The following is a 21,715-nucleotide window of genomic DNA, read 5'->3' on the forward strand; positions in this document are numbered from 1 at the left end:
TCTTCCACAGGCAAAGACGTGGAAGTGAGAATAAGGCGTGACTGTGGGAAGAGCAAGTGTCACGGCCCTCCATTAGAGTGTCAGAGAGCGGTGGGTCGGGCAAGGGCTGGGGGTGGGGAGCTAAACTTCATTCTATAGGACAGTGGTTCTCAAACTTGAACAGGCACCAGAATCCCCAGAAAGGGTTGTTGGCACACTCGCCCTAGAGATTCTAATTCAGCAGGTCTGGGGCAGGGTCTGAGAATTTCCATTTCTAAAGAAAAATGACTTGAAGACAGTGGATCTTTTCAGAAATGGGTCTAAACATGGTATGCAGGGACTGGCAAGGGTTCAGAGCGGGGTCAGGAAAATGGTGCTGAACCTTCATGGCAAAAGTAGGGCAGGGCCACGCTCACACAGGCTACTGGAGAAAGAGGGAAAGGGAGGGCACATCCAAGACTCGTGACACCTGCCATAGGCCGGATGATGCCCAGGGTTCCTGGAAAGATGAGAGCACATGAGATCCGCTGCCTGCGCTGGAGGCACAGACCACCTGACAGTGCCAGAGAGAGAAGACCCAACAAGGAGCCTGCAGGTTCAATGCCCCAGAAGACAGTATGACCTGGGCTGGGACTCAGGCAGACGTGGGTTCAAATCCTGGCTCCACCCCCATGTGCAAAGCCCTGGATGTGTTGCTCAGCTTCCAGGCACACAGAATTCTCATTGCAGGCGAGCACAGTGCCTGCCCTCGTGGAAGTGTGAGAACTAACCAAGGCACCACATGCAAGGCACAGAGCACCGGGCCTGAAAACAGAGCAGGCAAGCATGCAATAATGTTAGCAACTGGTTTTCATTGTCATCATTTCAAAGGCTGTACTCTGCAGTAACACATGGGTGTGTCTCCAGAAAAGCCACCCTTTCTGTTGGCTCCCAAAGGGTGTCTCAGGCTGGCATTTATCCTGGTAAATTCACCACAGTCCAGAGTTGGGGTTTCAATCATTCCTCCTCTGATTTAACAACACTGTATTGAGTATGAACTTTCTACAAGGTGCTAGGGACACAGAGGTGAGCAAGACAGACAAAGTCCCTGCTCTCTTAGAGCTCACATTTGGTGGTCTTCCCAGCACACCCTAAAAGAAGCCAATTCACACTGGCCAAGTCACAGAACCAGCAATTGAAATGGTATTTACAAAGTGTCACTCTCCCATACAGTGGAATGCACTTCTCTCTGCACGAAGGCCAGCTTCCGAGTAGTCAGAAGGCTGGTGGGTGGGTGCTGATCTAAGACGGGAGTCGGCCAGGGACGGCCTGGCCACCTGTCCCTGGGCCACAGTGCTGGAGGTCATGGACTGGGGCATCCTCTTTCTGGATGCCAAGGTCAACACTTTGTTTTTTTTTGTTTTTTTTGTTTTTTTTTTTTTTGAGACGAAGTCTTGCTCTGTCACCCAGGCTGGAGTGCAATGGCGCAATCACAGACAGACTGTGACCTCTGTCTCCCAGGTTCAAGTGATTCTCCTGCCTCAGCCTCCTGAGTAGCTAGGATTACAGGCACCCACCACCACGCCCGGCTGATTTTTGCATTTTTAGTAGAGACAGGGTTTCACCATGTTGGCCAGTTGGTTTCGAACTCCTGACCTCAAGTGATCTGCCCACGTCAGCCTCCCAAAGTGCTGGGATTACAGATGTGAGCCACCATGCCCGGCCTCCCAAGGCCAACTTCTGACCCTTGGGTTATCCTGTCTTAATGTCCAGTCTGATTAACGCTTTGTGTCCATTTGGCTTCTTCAAATGGCTGAGAAGTTGATAACACTCGCCCCCCAATCCTTCTGCCTGAAATGATTTCCTGACTAGTGTTTCCCAAATATTTTCCCCACATTTCAAGACTGTCCTGTGTCAGTTATTTGTCACAATGTGGATGTTGTTTGTTTGGCCCTCCACAGTACCTTTTGTGTTTACAAAGCACTCCACAGTCTGTAAAGCACAGTGACATATTTATCGCGAATTCAAGAAGGAAGTAACAGTGTCTGTGATGTCCAGAGGCCATGCCAGAGCCTGGCAATGCGGGTGTCCTTGGTGGCAAATACCATCGTCCCCACCTGAGAGATGAGGGAACAGGGGCTCAGGAAGGGAAGGAACCAGCCTGGGCCAGCTAGAGGAGAGGTGACTAAGGTCACAAGTGGACATGACACAATGCATATGTTACAGGTCACAATGATGACACTGCAAACTGATATGGGGAGCCAAAGATCCAAGAGATCAGCCAATAAGATAAGGAAGTCAAAAATAGCTTCAGATATTCTGACCCAGAAGATTGGGAGAATGGTGGAGTCACTTACAGAAATGGAAAAATTAGAAAAGGGTGTTGCGTTTGGGACAGATGATAACAGAAAATGCTTCTAGAGCCCTTCCCATGTACCAGACACTGTTCTCACAACCTTGACCCTCTCAACGCCCTCATGAGATGGGTACCGTAATTATGAGGATAACCATCAATTTACGTTTGCCTGAGACAGTCCCACAGGATGCCTGCTGTCCTGATTTAATTCTTAAAACCACCCCCATTCACTCTCAAAAATATTCTGGCTCAGAACATGAGTCCTATGGGTCCCTTAATTATTATCTGTCAGTTATAGGTGAGGAAACTGAGGCATAGCTAAATTAAAGAACCTGCCTCAGGTCATGCAATTGTTAAGTGACAGAGCTGGGATTTGAACCCAGGCAGCTTGACTTTCAATGACATAGTTGTAACTACTTGATTGTACTGCCTCCCAAAGGGAATGTTGAATCTAATTTTTCACCTTTGAAGTTTGGGGTGAAGGCTGTCCATCCATCCTGCAGAGACCCCTCCACAGGCCGATGGGAATACAAGATGGAATGAAGGGACGCAGACTGTTGGCCTGAAGAGGGGAGACAGGGAGAAGACATGCCAGGAGGCGCTGGGAGACAGGAGAGTGGATAAAGCCACATTTGGGACTCCTCTCCTGGAGACTCTCCCCAGGGAATGAAACAGAACTTCTCTCAAGCCTTCTGCTCCTGGGAGAACGTTCCATCAGGGCTCAACCCAGAACCTCTGCAGAATACCAAGAATCTAAACAAAAAGAAGCTCTGCCCAAGGAAAGGATGTCACCCGGAGTTAGGAGACCCTGTCTTCCATAGAAACTGTAGGCCTATAAGACAGGCTTTCTGCTGCAAGGGAAACCTTTCATATCCCTGACCCCGCCCCACCAACTCTGTTTTATGTGATTTTAACATCTATTCAACCCTCCTGGATATGTTATTCATTCTGAGATGATCCAAAGAAAACTCCAAATTCTATGTCCACTCTTGGTTCCTTCCTGTCTCTGCTTCTACCCTTTGCATCTGACTTTCTTCCTTTAGTGACGGAGTGTCAGGGAATCTGAACTGATCAGCCTAGGCCAACGGTAACAGAGAGAAACTTCTAAAAGGAGAAAGGGACCTATCGTAAACCTGCCATATCTTAGGGATTTCAAAGCAAAATTGAAACGATTTGGGAGCTATCTACTTAATAGATTTTCCTCCCTCCTTCAGTACCTGGGACAGTGAGCTAAGAGGGTAAGCTTTGCCTATAAACATGACTGAGAGTTATGAGGTGTCTACTTTTTAAATCACCCAAGTGGTTTCTCAAAAATAATCGCTCTGGGACGGGCGCAGTGGCTCACGCCTGTAATCCCAGCAGTTTGGGAGGCCAAGGCAGGCGGATCACCTGAGGTCAGGAGGTCAAGACCAGCCTGGCCAAAGTGGCAAAACCCTGACTCTACTAAAAACACAAAAATTAGCCAGGCGTGGTGGCGCACGCCTGTAATCCTAGCTAGTCGGGCGACTGAGGCAGGAAAATCGCTTGAACCCGGGAGGCAGAGGTTGCGGTTGCAGTGAACCAAGATCACGCCACTGCACTCCAGCCTGGGTGTAAAACAAAAAGACTCCATCTAAAAAAAAAAAGAAAAAAAAGAATCACTCTGGTGGCCAGACACTTATAGAATCCAAAGTTAACACACCAAAAAGCTTTGTGCTATGTCCGGGTTTCAGTGGAAAATAATCAGAAAGACCTTTAATAAAAGAAAAAAAAAAAATTCATCTACTGTAGTAGGAAAAGAATCGTGAAATGTTTGCCTTCTCCAGTAGATGAATTTTTTTTTTTTTTTTTTTTTTGAGACAGTCTTGTTTTGTTGCCCAGGCTGGAGTGCCATGCATGGTATAATCACAGCTCAGCGCAGCCTCAACCTCCCAGGCTCAAGCGATCCTCTCACCTCAGCCTCCCAAGTAGCTGGGACTACAGGTGTGGCACCACCATGCCCAGCTAATTTTTCATTTTTTTGTGGAGACAGGGTCTCCCTATGTTGCCCAGACTGGTTTGGAACTCTCGGGCTCAGGCAATCCTCCCACCTCAGCCTCCCAAAGTGCTGGGAATATAGGCATGAGCCACTGCACCCAGCCAAGATGCTTCTCTTAATGACACAAACCAAAAAAGAGTTTTCATTATTTTGAATACAATACAGCTTGGAGAAATGTTCAGTAACTTTTGGTTTAATTATCCACAGCTGAGACAGTTATTGAATCAACATTGTTTTAATTATAGAGCATTGATTAACTTATGATGCATGATTAACCTAAGTCCCATTTCACATGCATATTTAACAACTAAATCATGTGAATGGTGTTCGGGTGTGTAACCAGAAAGGAAACTCATAGGTTTATTAGCGTTAGCACGTTCTCTTCTTCTCCCTGGGTGAGCTTGAGAACAGTAAGTCCACTCAAAGTAAAAATTCATTTGTTCAAGATTTCCCTCAGCCTTCCAAATCTAGCTGGCAAGGAAAACCTTCTTACTGAGACAAGCTGACTTTTAATCTGGGAAAAGCCACATTTCTGGTCTTAGATTTTCTTTCTAAGAGGAGTTCATGTTCTTTTTTTCACACACTTATTTCTATCTGAGCAAATATTCAAATATGTTCAGTAGTGGTGAATCTTTGTCTTTTGAGAAACATTTGCTTTTGGAAACTGCCAAAAATCAGGCAGAAGCAAGTTGCACAATTAGGATGGAAGATGGGCTTCAGGATAATACGGCTATACAGGGGCACAGGATGGTGAATGCTTTAACGAGGTTCACGCACATTATCTTCCATGCCATTCCCATGAGGTTTGAGAAAAGACACTGTCATCCCTCCTCTTACAGAGGCAGGAATTGAGTCTCAGTAGGCCCAGGACTTCCAATCCTAACCCGCTGCCCTTCCCTCATGCCTCAATAAAAACCCATTTTTCTGGGTTGGCGGCCTGCCTGGCTCTCCTGGAGACAAAAAGACTCCACGAGCCCACAGAAGCTTTTAAGACCCGAGGCAGCCCTGGCATCCAGCGACCATGCATCTGGTGCTTCGGTCACTGTTTCATGGGGGCCCCCAATCACCCTCACTCATGGCATCTCTGCTTCTTTCCATAGCACTGCCCCATCCTCTCTTTCTCAGATAGATCCCAAATCAAAATCTCAAAAGGGAATCAGAATAATTGGCTTAACTCTTTACCAACAGCTCATTAAGCAGAGCCTTTCACACCGGGTACCCCTTATCCATCAAAGATGGCCTTGCCCTGCTGCCCTGAGCAGTGGCCATAGAAGGGGAAGCTTCAGCTATAAGGGTACGTAGGGCATGGAGAGTACCATGGCTCTGTATGGAAGGCACATCTAGCACGTGGCAGTGACAATGTCGATGCTGATGACCAAGATGGTGACAATGATAGGTACTAATGTACTGAATGCAGAGGATGTGCCTCTCACCAGGCCAAGCCTTTTGCATGCATGTTCTGTGAGGTTTGTAAACCAAGTTTGTGCTGAAATTCCAAAGAGAGAGCTGGACAAGCAGCAGCAGAGAATTCCAACAGTGTCTCTGGTTCTTTTTACCATGCTAAAATGGACTATTTTAGCATGGTAAATAGCTATGTATTGTCACACAATGGGTAGTGTGACAGTATCTTCACTGACCCGATATAGGACGTCTAAAAATGGAGGTGTCTAGGATGCCAGCTCTCCTTTGGTTCTTGTCACCCCAAGTTGCAGCATGGGGCTAGTGGCCAGTTGGAGTCAGTACACGGCCCTTAGACAGTCAATGCCTTTCCAGCCGCCACCTGGCACTCCTGATTCTTCTTTCCACTCAATCCTTCCTTGGAGTAGGCTCTGCAGTGTGATGTGAGGGGTCGGCAACCCCATCTCTCCTTCAAGCAGCTATGATTTCCTCCCGAGAGATTCATTCGGGTGGTTTTGAAGATTGTGTGGTTTTCTGGAGCACCCCTATTACAGTGCGCACATCCCTTTTTAAAGGGTAACTTTGGGCTTTTACCAGCCAGACCTTTCTGGGGACAGATGATAGCCATCTGAGGAGTGATGGGGAAGCCATTACCAGCTGTCTTTACCATCAAGAATGCACAGTCATTTTTATTTGTGTCTAAGCTAAAGAAAGAAGTCTGCCCAGGGACTTCTTCCAAAGCTCCTGAGATGGAAATGCTGAATTGCATCTCAGTTTCTTATCTCCCTTGCTCCCCTTCTGTTCCCTAGGCTTGGCTGGTAACAAGAACAGCTCATGATATCTGTCTAAATCCAGAGTTCTAAGCCTCCAACAGACCTACCTTTCCAGAATTTCTAGGTGGGGACCTAGGAATCTGTAGGTTTATAGCATTCTGAAGGCTGGGATTGTCAGCCAAGTTTGGGACACACTGCCCTATTCTGAAATCACTGGCTTTTTCCCCCCATCTTTCTCCCCATTAAATCCATGTAATACCCTATTGGAATCTGGGTATGAAAGCAAACTTGGACACCAATAAGGAGCATTGGAGCGACCATGGCTCACTGCAGTCTTGAACTCCTGGGCTCCAGTGACCCTCTTGCCCCAGTCTCCCGAGTAGCTGGGACTACACCCAGCTAACTTTTAATTTTTTTCTATTATTATTATACTTTAAGTTCTGGGATACATGTGCAGAACATGCAGGTTTGTTACATAGATATACATGTGCCATGTTGGTTTGCTGCACCTATCAACCCGTCACCTGCATTCGGTATTTCTCCTAACATTATCCCTCCCCTAGCCCCCCAACCCCTGACAGGCCCCTATGTATGATGTTCCCCTCTCTGTGTCCATGTGTTCTCATTGTTCAACTCCCACTTATGAGTGAGAACATGTGGTGTTTGGTTTTCTGTTCTTGTGTTAGTTTGCTGAGAATGATGGTTCCCAGCTGCATCCATGTGAGCCACCACACCCAGCCAGGAGCATGATCTTTAACAAGCCACTTCCCTCCCGGTCCTTATTGCCGTCTGGAACATGGGAGTATTTTACTAGATCACTGGATAACGCTGTCTACCATTTGCATTTACCTGCCAGGGCTGCGAAAATTAATGTCACGTTTTCCACAAATCTTTTGAAGCCTTTTTTTAATCAATCATTTTAAATTTTCAGGACTGTCACCAGGGCCAGAGAGAACTAAAGTTCCTGTGTGTGCTGAGATAACACCAGTGAAAAAGCCTGGCATAGGGCCCAGCACTTAGAACTTACAGAAAGTGTTAGCGTTCTCCCAACTGTGTTATACCAACCACATTTTCAAATAGTAGTCACTAAAGAGGCTTCTGCATCAAGCCTTCACATGCAGCTCCCATGCCACCCTCCAGAATTCACCTACACACAGGCCCACCAGCAACAGGCTACCTTTGCACAATATTCTCTGATGGCTACTCCAGAGCCCCAGCTCTTTCCACTACACTGTGGTCCCCTAGATGGGGCCATTGCTCAGCACACCCCAATCCAGATGTGATCCCACTGTCATCTATTTCTGGCGAGATTCTCAGTCTGGACAGGTCTTCCCATGAGACAGAACCTGATAAGGAGCTAGGGCAATTCTGACAACATTACCGAAGGTCCACATAACTTCTAAATTTCAGTCTGGTCTGAAGGAAAACCTGTTCTTGCGCTAGTGATGGATGAACTGTCTTATCTCTAGCTTCTAGAAGGAAACAAAAGCATATCTCTTTTACTTTTTAAGTACCTCCATCAGAGTCATGAAATCATCTGTCAAGACTATTTATCTTTTACGTTTCCATTCTGGTAAGAACCCTTTAAATGAGGACACTGCTGATTGCTGGTGATGTGTTTTGAGCAAACACTCCGAGGTATGGATGAAAGCCAATCGCAGGTCAAATGACTCCTTGGGGAAGTTACTTCTCCTCTATTCAGATTTCACTAAAAGCTTCCAAGATGAAAGCAAACTTAGATTTCAGTCTTAGTTGCTGTCCGTTTTTGTAATAAACAAGTGTTTTTCCTTTAGCTAGTGTTATCAGGCAGGGTCCTACCAGAGAAACAGAACCAGTAGGAGATACATATACATGTCCAGATTTATTTCAAAGAATTGATTTACATGATTGTAGGGACTGGCAAGTCCAAAATCCATATGGTATACTAGCAATCTGTAAACCTTTGGGCAGAAGCTGATGCTGTAGTTTGCAGATGGAATTCCTTGTTCCTTAAAAAAATCCGTTTTGCTCTTAAGGGCTTTGAATGATTGGATCAGGCCCGCCCAGATTATCTAGATAATCTCTTTTACTTAAAGTAAACTGATTGTAGGTGTTAATCACATCTATGAAATGCCTTCACAGCAACACCTAGACTAGCATTCGATTGAATAACTGGGGAAAACAGCCTAGCCAAGCTGACACAAAATTAACCATCACAGCAACATGTCTGCTAAATTTTATCGACCGTCTTACAGACTGTTAAGGATTGTGGTAGAAAACTGTGATAGCCACTCTCAGTATCACCCTGAACCAAAGGCCCCTATCAAGTAACAACATAGCCAAGCAAAATTCCAGTCGATGGAGACATTGACTGGTCAGCTGGCTCCCCAAGGGATAGCACCAGACAGGAAATGCAAGGATGAGGAAACCAGGCACGGGAGGGAGAGGGGCAACAGAGGTCCAAGGTTTGGTTATCTTTTTATTTTTCACTGGGAGGTGGTAAGTTAGCCCTGTTGCCCATGTATGCAGATGCGAGAAGTGATTTAGAAACTCCAAAGCAATTGGTAATCCCCAAAATGGGTGTATCTGGTTTGAAATGAAACCTTATTTTATCGGAAATGGCTGGTTTCCCAATTCTGCTTGCCATTGGCCAATATAATTGTGGGTTTGCACATGGCCAGCACATGCCAAACAGAAGTAGACAAAGGTCTCACTCTGTAAGTGGGACCTTGGGGAGAAGCTGCCTGCATCATAAAGGGAAGGGGTAGTACAAATGGTCTCTTAAGCCTGTTCCTGCTGTAGTTAAAGAGGTGGTTCAGAACCTTCTCAGCAAATATATCAGTTATCTATTGTTGTGTATTAAACCATTTCAATACATAGTGGCTTAAAACAGCAATCATTTATTTTGCTCATGAATATGCAACTTGAGCAGGGCTTGGTGGGAAAGGCTCACCAAGCTCCACGTGGCATCAGCTGGGGTGGTTCTATAGGGCATAGAGGTTCCACTTCCAAGATGGCTCAATCACATGGCTGGCAAGTTGGGGCTGGCTGGCAGTTAGCAGCCCTGCTGCAGTGAGTGGGAGACCTTGGTTTTTCTCTCCACGTATGGCTCTCCATGTGACCTGGGCTTCCTTACAGCATGGTGGCTAGGTACAAAAGCAAGCATCCAAAGAGAGAACCAAGTAGAAGCTGTATCACCTTTTAAGACCTAGGCTCAGTGTTTTGTATCTTCACTCTTGCACCGTGCTATCCACCAAAAGTGAGTCACCAAAGGCAGTCCATATTCCAGGGGAGGGAAATGAGACTCTATCCCTTGATGGGAGAAGTGACAAAGAGTTTGCAAACATGTTTTAAAATCACCTCAGCAAACAATATTCTTGTTATCCACCCTCACGTTGAGTACTATCTCTGACACCTCCTTTCTTCTCACCAACAGCCCCCAACCATTCTGCTTATCACTAAGAATAGTATATTCTGCTACCAACAAATATCTTCAAGTCTTTGCATTCTCTCATCTCACACCTCAATCATTGCATCTTCCTAACTGACCTTCCTGCCTCCATTATTTCCTCCTGTGATATTTAGGATTAAGTTCAGTTGCATGTAACAACAAATCCAAGTAACAGTGGCTTAAACAAGATCAAAATACACTTTTATTCATTGCAACAGGGTCTCACTCTGTTGCCCAGGCTGTGCAGTGGCACAATCATGGCTCACTGCAACCTCTACCTTCTGTTCTCAAGTGATCCTCCTACCTCAGCCTCCTAAGTAGCTGGGTCTACAGGCATGCACCATCACATCTGGCTAGTTTTTGTATTTTTTTGTAGAGGCAGGCTTTCACCATGTCACCCAGGCTGGTCTCAAATGCCTGGAGTCAAGGGACCTGCCTACCTCGACCTCCTAAAGTGCTGGGATTACAGGCATGAGCAACCATGCCTGGCCAAAATACACTTTTTAAAAACATAAAAGAAACTGATACATAGCTGTCCAAGGCCAATATAGTGGCTCCATGATTGTCAGGGATCCAGGCTACTTTTATTCTGCTGCTTCACAGCCCTTAGTGTGCCCTGATCCAAGATGGCTGCCTGAGCACCACCCATCACTTCCACATTCCAGCCAGGAAGAAAAGAGTGAAGAAAGCTACATCCTCTCCCTTTAAGGACTCTTCTCAGAAATTTTTACTTATATCTCATTGACTGGTACCTAGTCACATTATCACACCTAGCTGCAAAGGAAGCTGGGAATGAAATCTTTATTTGGGGTGGCCATATGCCTAGCTAAAATGCAGGGGCCAATAACTAGCAGTATTGGCCACACTCCTCTGAATCTATTGTCCGCATAACAACCCAGAATCGCTTTCCTAAAATGTATAGCTGAGCATAAAATGTGTATCTGCTTAAAGGCTTCAGTGGTCCCCTATCCCTTCTAGATAAAAGATAAAATCAAAATTCCTTAAAATGACTTCATCTGTCTTCCATTTTGGGATTCCTTTCTGTTCACTCTCACTAGTGATACTCTAGCTTCAAAAAGCCCTAACCACCTGTAGCTTCTGGCACATTCTCTCTCCTCTCAACATTTTTGCATATACTGTTCCCTCTGCATGAAATACTCTTCCACCCTCAGGTTCAGGCTTCAGCTTAAACTCACTATCTTTCAAGAAATCTTCTAGCGTCTGTATTAGTCTATTCTCACACTGCTGTAAAGAACTACCTGAGGCCAGGCACCATGGCTCATGCCTGTAGTCCCAGTACTTTGGGAGGCCGAGGTGGGTGGTTCACCTGAGATCAGGAGTTTGAAACCAGCCTGGCCAACATGGTGAAACCCAATCTCTACTACAAATACAAAAAAATTAGCCAGGTGTGGTGGTGCATGCCTGTAATCCCAGCTATTTGGGAGGCTGAGGCAAGAGAATGGCTTGAACCTGGGAGCTGGAGGTTGCAGTGAGCTGAGATTGCACCATTACACTCCAGCCTGGGTGACAAGAGTGAAACTTTGTCTCAAAAAAAGAAAAAAAAAAAGAACAAAAAGAACAAAAAGAACTACCTGAGACTGGGTAATTTATAAAGAAAAGAGGTTTAATTGGCTCACGGTTCTGCAGGCTGTACAGGAAGCATGGCTGTGGAGGCCTCAGGAAACTTACAATCATGGCAGAAGGCGAAGAGGAAGGATGAAAACTCACTCCTTATCATAAGAACAATAAGGGGGAAATCTGCTCCCATGATCCAATCACCTTCCACCAGGCCCCTCCTCCAACAGTGGGGATTACAATTCCACATGCGATTTGGGCAGGGACACAGATCCAAACCACCACACCTGCATGGTGTTAGTGGCATCTGTATTAGTCTGTAAAGAACTACTGGAAACATTCATGAAAAAAAAAGCCTAGGTTCGTATCTCCAAGTCTTATCCCAAGAACACAGTGGTGCATATAAAGACGCTCAAGTGCAGCCTCATAGTTGTGATATCGAAGTCAAATGGCAGAAGGAATCGAAAGAGCCCATGGCAGGGAATTAATTCAACCTGGGATCAGCCTTCTTTCCAAGGGCAGGGTGGGGGTGCAATGGTGGGTAGAGACACAGGCAATGCAAAACTCAGATGGCCAGCTGAGGGCTGGGGAAAGGTGGGGTCCACCTGCTCTCCCATTCTTCCTCTCCCCTGCCCTGTCCTCGGCCTGCCGAGTGCCCTCCTGCCGTGCTGCCCAAGAGAGCGCATTCCCTTCTCTGTTCCCTGGGTCTCTGTGCCCCACCCCAGTGTAGCCTGTGGTGGGGGAGGAGGCCTCCCATCCCGCCCCCGCAGAAGTGCTCTGGCCCCTCTCCCCAGCCACAGGGATCTGCCCCCTCTTCCCCCTGGGCGGAGCTACCCAACACCTCCCATCCCGCAACCCCTACTCCTGTAGGTCTTTCCCCCACGCCTCACCTGGCCCCTCAACCTCAAGGTCTCCCTCACCCCCAACACAGGGTCTGCCCATTCCCCCTCCTGCTAATCCCCCACAAGAGCTTAGCATCCCTCTGTCTTCTCCCACCTCTCTCCCACTTGCGCGTAGGGCCTGGCCAGTCCGCTCCTGCGCTGCCCTTCGCAGCGACTCCTGGATCGCGTGGTCAGGCGCTATGCAGAGGTGGCCGACGCTGGCAGCATCTTCATGGACCATTTCACCGACCGCGACAAGCTGCGCCTGCTCTACACGCTGGCTGTCAACTCACACCCCATCCTCCTACAGGTACGCAGGGACCTGGCAAGCCCTCTAGGTTGGGGGTCAATCTTGGACTTGCAGAAACCGCCCTGGATTGAGCTCTCTCCCTCCTTTTACTGCATGTCTTGGGGCCACTAGCCCGTGTTAGGTCCTTTCTGGCATGTGTTGGCTTCTGCAGTGTGAAAGTGCTGTGGCTGCTGTAGAGGAAACAGGTGTGGGAGCCCAGAGCTGGGAGGGGGATGGGGATAGGAGGGAACAGTAGCCACCTTCACTGCCTGAGCAGCCATGAAGGGCTTTGTGAAGGAGGCCAACTTTGACCTGTGCCTCAAAGATCAATCAGATGGGATCAAGCTCAGGAAGTGGAGAAATAGCCAAGGAATGACCCACCCAGAGATGTACCTTGCAGCTATGCTTGGAAAGGAGGGGGGGAGGAAAAAAGGAAGTAACTCCTACATGTCCATACACAGGGGAATGGTCAAATAAATGAAGATGCATTAAGGGCCTGGAGATACACTGGTCAACCAGACAAGTATGGTGTCTCCTGCCTTCATGCAGCTTCCAGTCCAGTGGTAGAGACAGACACTTAATATGGAAACAAACACCCATAAAATATGTGGAGCCCAATCACTCCGACTGACCCCGGACCTCAAGGGTTAGGACACAGGGGTCACATAATGGACACAAAGGGAACTAGAAAGTGGGGGAAAGGAGGTGGAAAAGGAAGGGGAGTAGAGAGAGAAAGAGAGAAGAAGAGGAAGGAGAGGAGGAGAAGGAGGAAGAAGAGGACTAAGAAAAGGAAGAGGAAGGAAGGCGGGAGAGGAGGAGAGGGAAAGGAAGGAGGAAAGAGAAGGAAGAGGAGGGGGAAAAGGCGCAGGTAGAGAAGGAAGAAGCCACAGCAAAGACAGTTAATAAACACTGGCCAAAGGGATGATGACTGAACACATAATAACAGCTCTCATTTACTCAGTCACCTGCATTGTGCTGAAGGTTTGACATCATCTCATTTAGCGCTCACAGCCACCCCCTGAGAATATTATTATTGTCTCCTTTTCCAGATGAGATTCAGTGGAGTCCTGAGATGTGAAGTGACTTGGCCCAAGTCACTTTTAGCCAACATCAGCAATAGAACCCAAATGCAGAGCCATCTGCCCTCAGAGTGTGGCCCTCAGAGGCCACACTCTTCCCGTTAAAACCTGCCTGGCGACATTGGCCTTTGAAATACTAGAGAAGGAAAAGGAATTGCCAGTTGTCCTGCACTCTCACAGATCTTTTCTCCCAGACCTTGGCTACTTCTAGGCCTGGCTCCTGAGAGGCGGGGGATGAGAGCATGGGGCTGGGACTCAGCCCTGGGCTCTGCCCAGGAAGGGCAAGGCATGGAACCCAGGAATGGCTATGTGGCCACACCTGTAGACAACAGTAGGCCCAGGACTTCCCTCTGCGGTACATAGTAAGAAAGGTCCCCTCCGGGCCAGGTGCTGCAGCTCACACCTGTAATCCCAACACTTTGGGAGGCCGAGGCGGGTGGGTCACCTGAGGTCAGGAGTTCGAGACCAGCCTGGCCAACAAGATGAAACTCAGTTTCTACTAAAAATTACAAAAAAAAATTAGCCAGGCACAGTGGGGTGCCCCTGTAATTCCAGCTGCTCAAGAGGCTGAGGCAGGAGAATCGCTTGAACCCGGGAGGTGGAGGTTGCAGTGAGTCAAGATCACACCACTGCACTCCAGCCTGGGCAAGAGACCCTGTCAAAAAAAAAAACAAAAAACACAAAACAGGTCCCCTCTAGGCAGGGGAAACTCAAATGGGCACGGGTTCTTCACAGTGCAGTTATGTGGGTTAAAATGGGCAGAGGACTGCAGAAAACCATCAGAAAAGGGGATGCCTTTATTTTTTAAAGAAGGAAAACAAGGAATAAAGTGCTGATGTAGCCATTCTAGATATAGCTGCTTCAATAAATAGTCAAGAAAAGGTTAGCCAGGATTCCTCCCCACTTTTCATCTCACAAATTCACAGGTTTGGACCTCTTTCAAGGAGGCAGAGGAGACAGGTCAGGGCTTCATGCTTCCCTAGGCCAGTTTTAGGCTGTCTGAAAGGTTCCAGTTAGTTGGGGAACATCTGTACGATGAATGTAGCTACCCCAGCCAGACAGATTCATGCATGGCTGGCAGGAGAGAGGCTTAAGGCCAGTATAGTAGTTCCCAAAACTTCAGTCACCCACAGACCACCCTTATGATTTTTGCCCTGTCCCAGAACAAGGTACCTGTACTGTTTATTTTTATTTATTTATTTATTTATTTATTTATTTATTTTGGAGACAGTCTCACTCTGTCACCCAGGCTGGAATGCAGTGGCATGATCTCAGCTCACTGCAGCCTCTGCCTCCTGGGTTCAAGTGATTTTCCTGCCTCAACCTCCAGAGTAGCTGGGATTACAGGCATGCGCCACCACTCCTGGCTGATTTTTGTATTTTTAGTAGAGACAAGGTTACACCATGTTGGCCAAGCTGGCTTCAAACTCCTGTCCTCAAGTGATCCACCCACGTCGGCCTCCCAAAGTGCTGGGATTATAGGCGTGAGCCACTGTACCCAGTCGCTGTTATTTTTAAAAATATTTTTCTTTAGTAGCCAGGCACGGAGGCACGTGCCTGAAGTCCTAGCTACTCAGGAGACTGAGGTGAGAGAATTGCTTGAGCCCAGGAGTTTGAGGCTGCAGTGAACTATGATCGTGCCACTGCACTCCAGCTTGGGCGGTAGAGCAAAACCTTGTCGCTTTAAAAAAAAAAGTTTTGCTTTAAATCAGACTTAAGTTGATCCTCTATTATTTTTCCCGTAGCCTCTTCCTAAGCAGTGATATCTGTGAAATCTCAAATAATCCTATTTTTTTCAACTATACAACTCTTAAACGTATTTCCCTGAATCCCTGATACTATCTAAAATTGTGGCAAATCCATTAACATTCTCATACCCTGCTTGGAGGAACTCTGTTGAAATGCAGTCTACGGCCGGGCGCGGTGGTTCAAGCCTGTAATCCCAGCACTTTGGGCGGCCGAGGCGGCAGATCACGAGGTCAGGAGATCGAGACCATCCTGGCTACCACGAAACCCGCCTCTACTAAAAAAATACAAAACTAGCCAGGGCTGCAGGTGGGTGCTTCGTATCCCAGCTACCGAGGCTGAGGCAGGAGAATGGCGAACTGGGAGGTGCGCGGAGCTTGCAGTGAGCTGGAGATCCGCCACTGCACCCAGATGCACAGGAGTGAGAGACTCTGTCTCAAAAAAAAAAAAAAAAGAAAAGAAATGCAGTCTGCTACAAAGAAATGACAGCAGCCTCCTTTTCTGAATCTTCCCATCTGTAACAGAATTAAAACATGGGGAAGAGGAGGGACGGGGCATTGCCATGTTCCCAGAGGTATAAAAAAGGTTGAGAGACTCTTCGCTGATGTGTTTTGAGATGCTGATCTTTCTGTACTTGCAGTGAGAGACAGAGATAGAGAGATGATAGATAGATAGATAGATAGATAGATAGATAGATAGATAGATAGATGATAGATAGATGATAGATAGATAGATAGATAGATAGATAGATAGATAGATAGATAGAGATGGATAGATAATAAACAGATAGAGAGCTGTCACCAGATTTTTCTCTCTAATCCTCCTCCTTCTGGCTTGGCAGATCTTCCCTGGGGCTGAGGGATGGCCACTGCCCCAGTACCTGGGCTCCTGTGGCAGATTCCTCGTCAGCACCAGCACCAGACTGCTGCAGGAATTCTATGGTGCACCCCCAGATCAGGCAGCCGACCTTGCCTACCAGCTCCTGGGTGTCCTGGAGTCTCTGAGGAGCAACGATTTGAACTATTTCTTCTACTTCACCCATATTGATGCAGGCATGTTCGGCGTCTTTAACAACGGGCATCTGTTCATCCGGGATGCCAGTGCAGTGGGTGTCATCGACAAGCAGGAAGGTACTCAGCATGGGCCTGGCTGAACAGCTGTCAGAGGGGAAGTCAGGGTGACAGGAGCTAGGGAAGGGTGGGTCAGGGGTCACACTATTGGGCCTTTCCCATCTCCGCGTGTCACAGTGAGAGCCACTCAAGTTCAGAGAATGTTGGATTTCATGTAAAATGTCCCTCACTCCTATCTGAATTTCTACTCTAACTCCATCTCCAAAGGGGAAGTGGATTTGACCTTGTCCATGAGAAGCATTGTGCAGAGTGGCACAGCCCCCAGCTGCACCCTCCCAGGGCAGTGCTGTTGTGCAGTTGGGTCTATGTGGCCCAGGGACCTGCCTTGACCCTCCTTTCTCTCTCTCTCTCTCTCTCTCTCTCTTTCACTCTCTCTTTCACTCTCTCACTCTCTCTGTCCTCTCTCTCTCTCTCTCACACACACACACACACACACACACACACACAAGCACACACCTTTTGGGTCCATCTCCCTCTCAGAGTCCTTCTCATCAGATGCTTTTACCCTTTATCTAAAACTTAAATTATCAGGTTGATTTACTGGTATATTTTGCAATCCATTTTGGCATAATTGCTGTGTATAAAGTTTTCAAAGCAAAAAAGCATGGAACCGAATGAGGCAGATGACTGAATTGTGTTTCTCACTATGTGTAAAGTTTCATTCAGGGTTCTAGAACCCTTCGAACACCCTAATCTCTCATGCTGACCAAATTTTCTGAGCCCAATAAGAGGACAAAGGATTTTTTTTTCTAACTTCTGATTTTGTTTGTATGCAAAAGCTTACAAAAATAGACAAATTAAACCACACTTATTTATTTCCTGATTTGCCTTTATTAAGAAGAATCAAATCAGAAGAAATGAGGCTGATTCCAGAATATTCCGGATATGTAAATCATGAAATGTCATTCACACTACAACTCATTGAATACATATTTGGGATTACTTGTTTTTTCTCCTAACTTTGCATTTAATTTTGTTTTTCGTTTTTGTTTTGTTTTTGAGACAGAGTCTCACTCTGTCACCCAGGCTGGAGTGCAGTCGTGCAATCTTGGCTCCCTGCAACCTCCGCTTCCTGGGTTCAAGTAATTCTCCTGCCTCAGCCTCCTGAGTAGCTGGAATTACAGGCGCCTGTCACCACACCCAGTTAATTTTTGTATTTTTAGTAGAGACGGGGTTTCGCCATGTTGGCCAGGCTGTTCTCGAACTCCTGACCTCAGGTGATCTGCCCATCTCAGCCTCCCAACGTGCTGGGATTACAGGCGTGAGCCACCGCCCCCAGCATCAACCAGTAGTTCTAATTAGTGGTGCCCTCCCTCAAGGAGCCCAGGTGGCAGGGTGTATAATATTTCCCATTTCTTTTCTAGGCAGCCAAGAAGCCACCAGAGCAGGAGAGAATAAAGACATTTTTAGCTGCTTGGTTTCCGGCTGCCAGGCCCAGCTGCCCTCCTGCGACAGTGTCTCTGAGAAGCAGAGCCTGGTGCTGGTGTGTCAGAAGTTGCTGCCTCGACTTCTCCAGGGGAGGTTCGCCTCACCAGTGCAAGACGACATAGACTCCGCTCTTGCTCAGTGTGGGGACAGCACCCGCCCAGACCCAGAAGTCCTTGGAGCCGCCAGCTGGCTGAAAGACATCTTGAGGCCCCTGAGAACCTGTGACTCTAGATTTGCCTATCGTTACCCAGATTGCAAATATAACGATAAATTCTGAAGGGCTGGTGTCTAGCTGGCCTTGGGGACAACACGCTTGGCTCTCCATTCCCCCTGTCGGGTTGCTGCAAGGTTGAAAGAAGCAGCACTTTTTTAAAGACGAGAAGAAAGGCACATTCGTTTCTCAGGGACTGAGAGAGGAGTTGTGCGATACCATGTGGCTGTCTCTGCTGGCTGGGACATCCTGGCAAAGCCCGGGGTGGGCATCAGAAGAACTGGGGATGGATGCTCACTCAATGTCTTTGAGCCTCAGTTTCCTCTATTCTCCACCAGACTCTCCTGAGTGTGAAAGAAGACAGAGATGGAACCACCATTGAGCGTATATCCCAAGCATGGGTCTTGGGACACATGCTCACCACCTCCATCCCAGGTGGTTACAAAGTGTGTTCTGGAAAAGCACAGAGGCGGGGAGCATGAGAAAGAGCCGTGCAGGTCAGGAGGCTGGAGTGGAGGGAAGGCAGGGGAAAGACAGGCTCCCTGCCGCTACCACTTTAGACTCAGACAAGAGGGGTCCCCTTCCTGCTCCCTATGGCCCTGCCTCACTCCCCACACCATCACAGGATGAGGAGACTGCAGGCCAAGGGGACATGCCTGCCACCGCCTACAGCCTGGTACCTGAGGCTCCATACACCTGTGCATGGAGCTTCTCATGGTGTGGGAAGAAGCCAGGGGTAAGAAGATAAGGGGGGGCCAGTGGGGGACCAATGTGTTAGCCCAAGTCCTCCAAGAATAGGTGTCAAGATAGAGTGAATGGGACAAAGATTTGTTAGGGGCAGTGCTTGTGTGAAAGGAAAGGAGGAGGGAGCCGGAGAAGACTGGGAGGACCATTAAGTTGAGCCCCAGTGAAGGAGGGCCCGGCAGGAGTTTGCTAAGCTCAAAATCGAAGAAAGGTTCAGTAAGACTGTCGGGGTGTCCTCAAGGCAAAGGCAACCATCAGAGGAGCCCTGTGTCTCCCACAAATAGACCCCGTTAGCATCCCTGCTGCACTCAGTGGTTGGCGGAAACAGCAAAGATAGATTTCAGAGCACAGCAGCAGGGGCCCCTGGTCAGCCCCGCTCCCTAGAGCAGGAGATCTGGAGTGGGAGAACATTCTTTTTGTAGCCACAGCTGAGGCCCTGGACCAGCTCTCTCCACACCACATGCTCCAAGTTGGGACTCTAAGGAGTCTAGGAATTTTCCTTCAAACTTGGCCTTACAGGTCACTCATCAGAAAAATATTTTTTTCAAGGTCAATCAATAGAACATACTTGATTCAACAGTTTGTTTGTTTGCTTTTGAAATATTTAGCCACATGATATGTAGGCTTCCATGTACTCTCTTGCCCTGGCCCCTGAAACATAAGCAGGGGGCTCTTCTCTACCTTTGCCCAGCCTCCCTGCCAGCCTTTAACCCCAGGAACCTCTCAGTCTACCTCCTCTTTTACCTCAGATTCAGGTATCTGAATCCCCTCCTTTAAAGTCAAAACAGGCTGGGCATGGTGGCTCACACCTGTAATCCCAGCACTTTGGGAGGCTGACGCAGGTGGATTACTTGAGGTCAGGAGTTCAAGACCAGCCTGGCCAACATGGTGAAACCCCATCTCTACTAAAAAATACAAAAATTAGCCAGGTGTGGTGGTGTGTGCCTGTAATCCCAGCTACTCGGGAGGCTGAGGCAGGATAATCGCTTGAACCCAGGAGGCAGAGGTTGCTGTCAGCCAAGATCACACCACTGTACTCCAGCCTGGATGACAGAGCGAGACTCCGTCTCAAAATAAATAAACAAAAATAAAGTCAGAAGACCTGGCTTAACAGACCTCACTGTGCAGATAAGGAAACTGAGGCCCAGGGAGGAAGAGTGATCTGTGGAGATATTTCCAGAACCCCTGCAAGCTGAGCCCCAGTGAAGGAGAGAAGGTCCGGCAGGAGCTTGCTAAGCTCAAAATCGAAGAAAGGTTCAGCAAGGCTGTCAGGGTGTCCTCAAGGCAAAGGCAGCCATCAGAGGAGCCCTGTTGCTATTAGGAGGCTCCTGTTGCCCTCCCCTTCCGCCTCCAACTTTCACCTGTGCTACCCAATTCTGGTCCCTTCACTCCCATTCAAAAATGGACTCCAGAAAAGCCTTATTTTGTGGAGTACCTGGTTCCCTTTTGGGTTTGTCTCTTGACTGCTACAGGCACTGCCCCAGGGCAACCATGACAGTGAAGATGACTGGCCAAGCTTGTGGACTGGCCAGCAAGCTTAGGCTGCCTGAGACGCTTTGAAATGGCTGCCTTCTGGCTTGGTCTGGAGGATGAACACCCTTCTCACCTGCACAGCCGCAGTCCCTCTCCTGCTGGCCTGACTGCAGCTGTCCTCCCAGCTGGCCACCTGACCAGAGACCAGGAGAGAGGCCACAGCCTCCAGATCCTCCAGAGTCCCATGGAGGAAGAAGGCTTACCAGAGAGACCCTCTGATGCACGAGCCAGGCCCCAGCCCTTCTCCCTGCATCCAGGTGTTTCCACCGCAAAATGCCTCCACACGATGCGTGACTTTGGCCCTGTGTGGGCCAGTGCGTGGTCTGAGGTAACCCTCGAATCCCTCCACCACACATCTGTCCACCTGCACGGATTCAAGGTGAGCACTTGCCCCCTTCTCTCCTCCAGACCAGTCACCTGAAACTCTGAGCAACATTCCTTCGAAACCATCATGTAACCCTTGGTGATGCTGAGTCCAGACAGGAAATGCAGACTTGGGACCCACCTGTATCAGCAGAAAGAGACCTTGTGCCCCACTTGTCTGAGTCCCAGGATGGAGTAAAGGAGAAAACTGGCGAGCTGTCCCCTGAGGAGCTGCTGGGAGATTGGTTTTTAGTATAAATTACAATAAAATTCTGTGTAAGCTGTGATATGGTTTGGATGTTTGTCTCCTCCAAATCTCATGTTGAAATGTGATCCCCAGCGTTGGAGGTGGGGCCTGCTGGGAGGTGATTGGGTGATGAGAGAAGTTGCCTCAGGAATGACTTGGTGACCTCCCGGAGGTGATGAGTGAGTTCTCTCTGAGCTCACTCAAGATCTGGTTGTTTAAAAGAGTGTGGCACCTCCCTCCCCCACCTCTCCCACTCTCTCACTTCCGCTCTCACCATGTGACACGCCTGCTCCCCCTTCGCCTTCCACCATGATTGGAAGCTTCCTGAGGCCCTTACCGGAAGCAGATGCCAGCCCCACACTTCCTGTACTCCCTACAGAACCATAAACCAAAATAAAGCTCTTTTCTTTATCAATTACCCAGCCTCAGGTATTTCTTTATAGTAATACAAAAATGGCCTAATACAAGCTGGGTGCTAAGGAGAGCAGGGCAGATGTCAGGCAGGTCCTATACATGCTTAGGGGTGACTTAGAAATAGTTCCCCAGCTAGTGACTTT

General features: G+C 48.1%; 1 protein-coding gene across 1 annotated transcript in view; it reads left to right on the top strand.

Moving 5' to 3' along the window:
• DIPK2B (divergent protein kinase domain 2B) overlaps window positions 1–21,198 on the top strand; it is a 51,981-nt gene extending 30,783 nt beyond the window's left edge. Inside the window, exons 3-5 of the mRNA XM_003917613.4 lie at window positions 12,525–12,698; window positions 16,344–16,632; window positions 17,997–21,198. Coding sequence (XP_003917662.3) covers window positions 12,525–12,698; window positions 16,344–16,632; window positions 17,997–18,337 — 804 coding nt within the window. The 3' untranslated portion in view covers window positions 18,338–21,198. The remainder of the gene's footprint in view (window positions 1–12,524; window positions 12,699–16,343; window positions 16,633–17,996) is intronic.
• The last annotated feature ends 517 nt before the right edge of the window (window positions 21,199–21,715 follow it).

Source organism: Papio anubis, chromosome X (assembly GCF_008728515.1).
Source record: "Papio anubis isolate 15944 chromosome X, Panubis1.0, whole genome shotgun sequence".
NCBI lineage: Eukaryota > Metazoa > Chordata > Mammalia > Primates > Cercopithecidae > Papio > Papio anubis.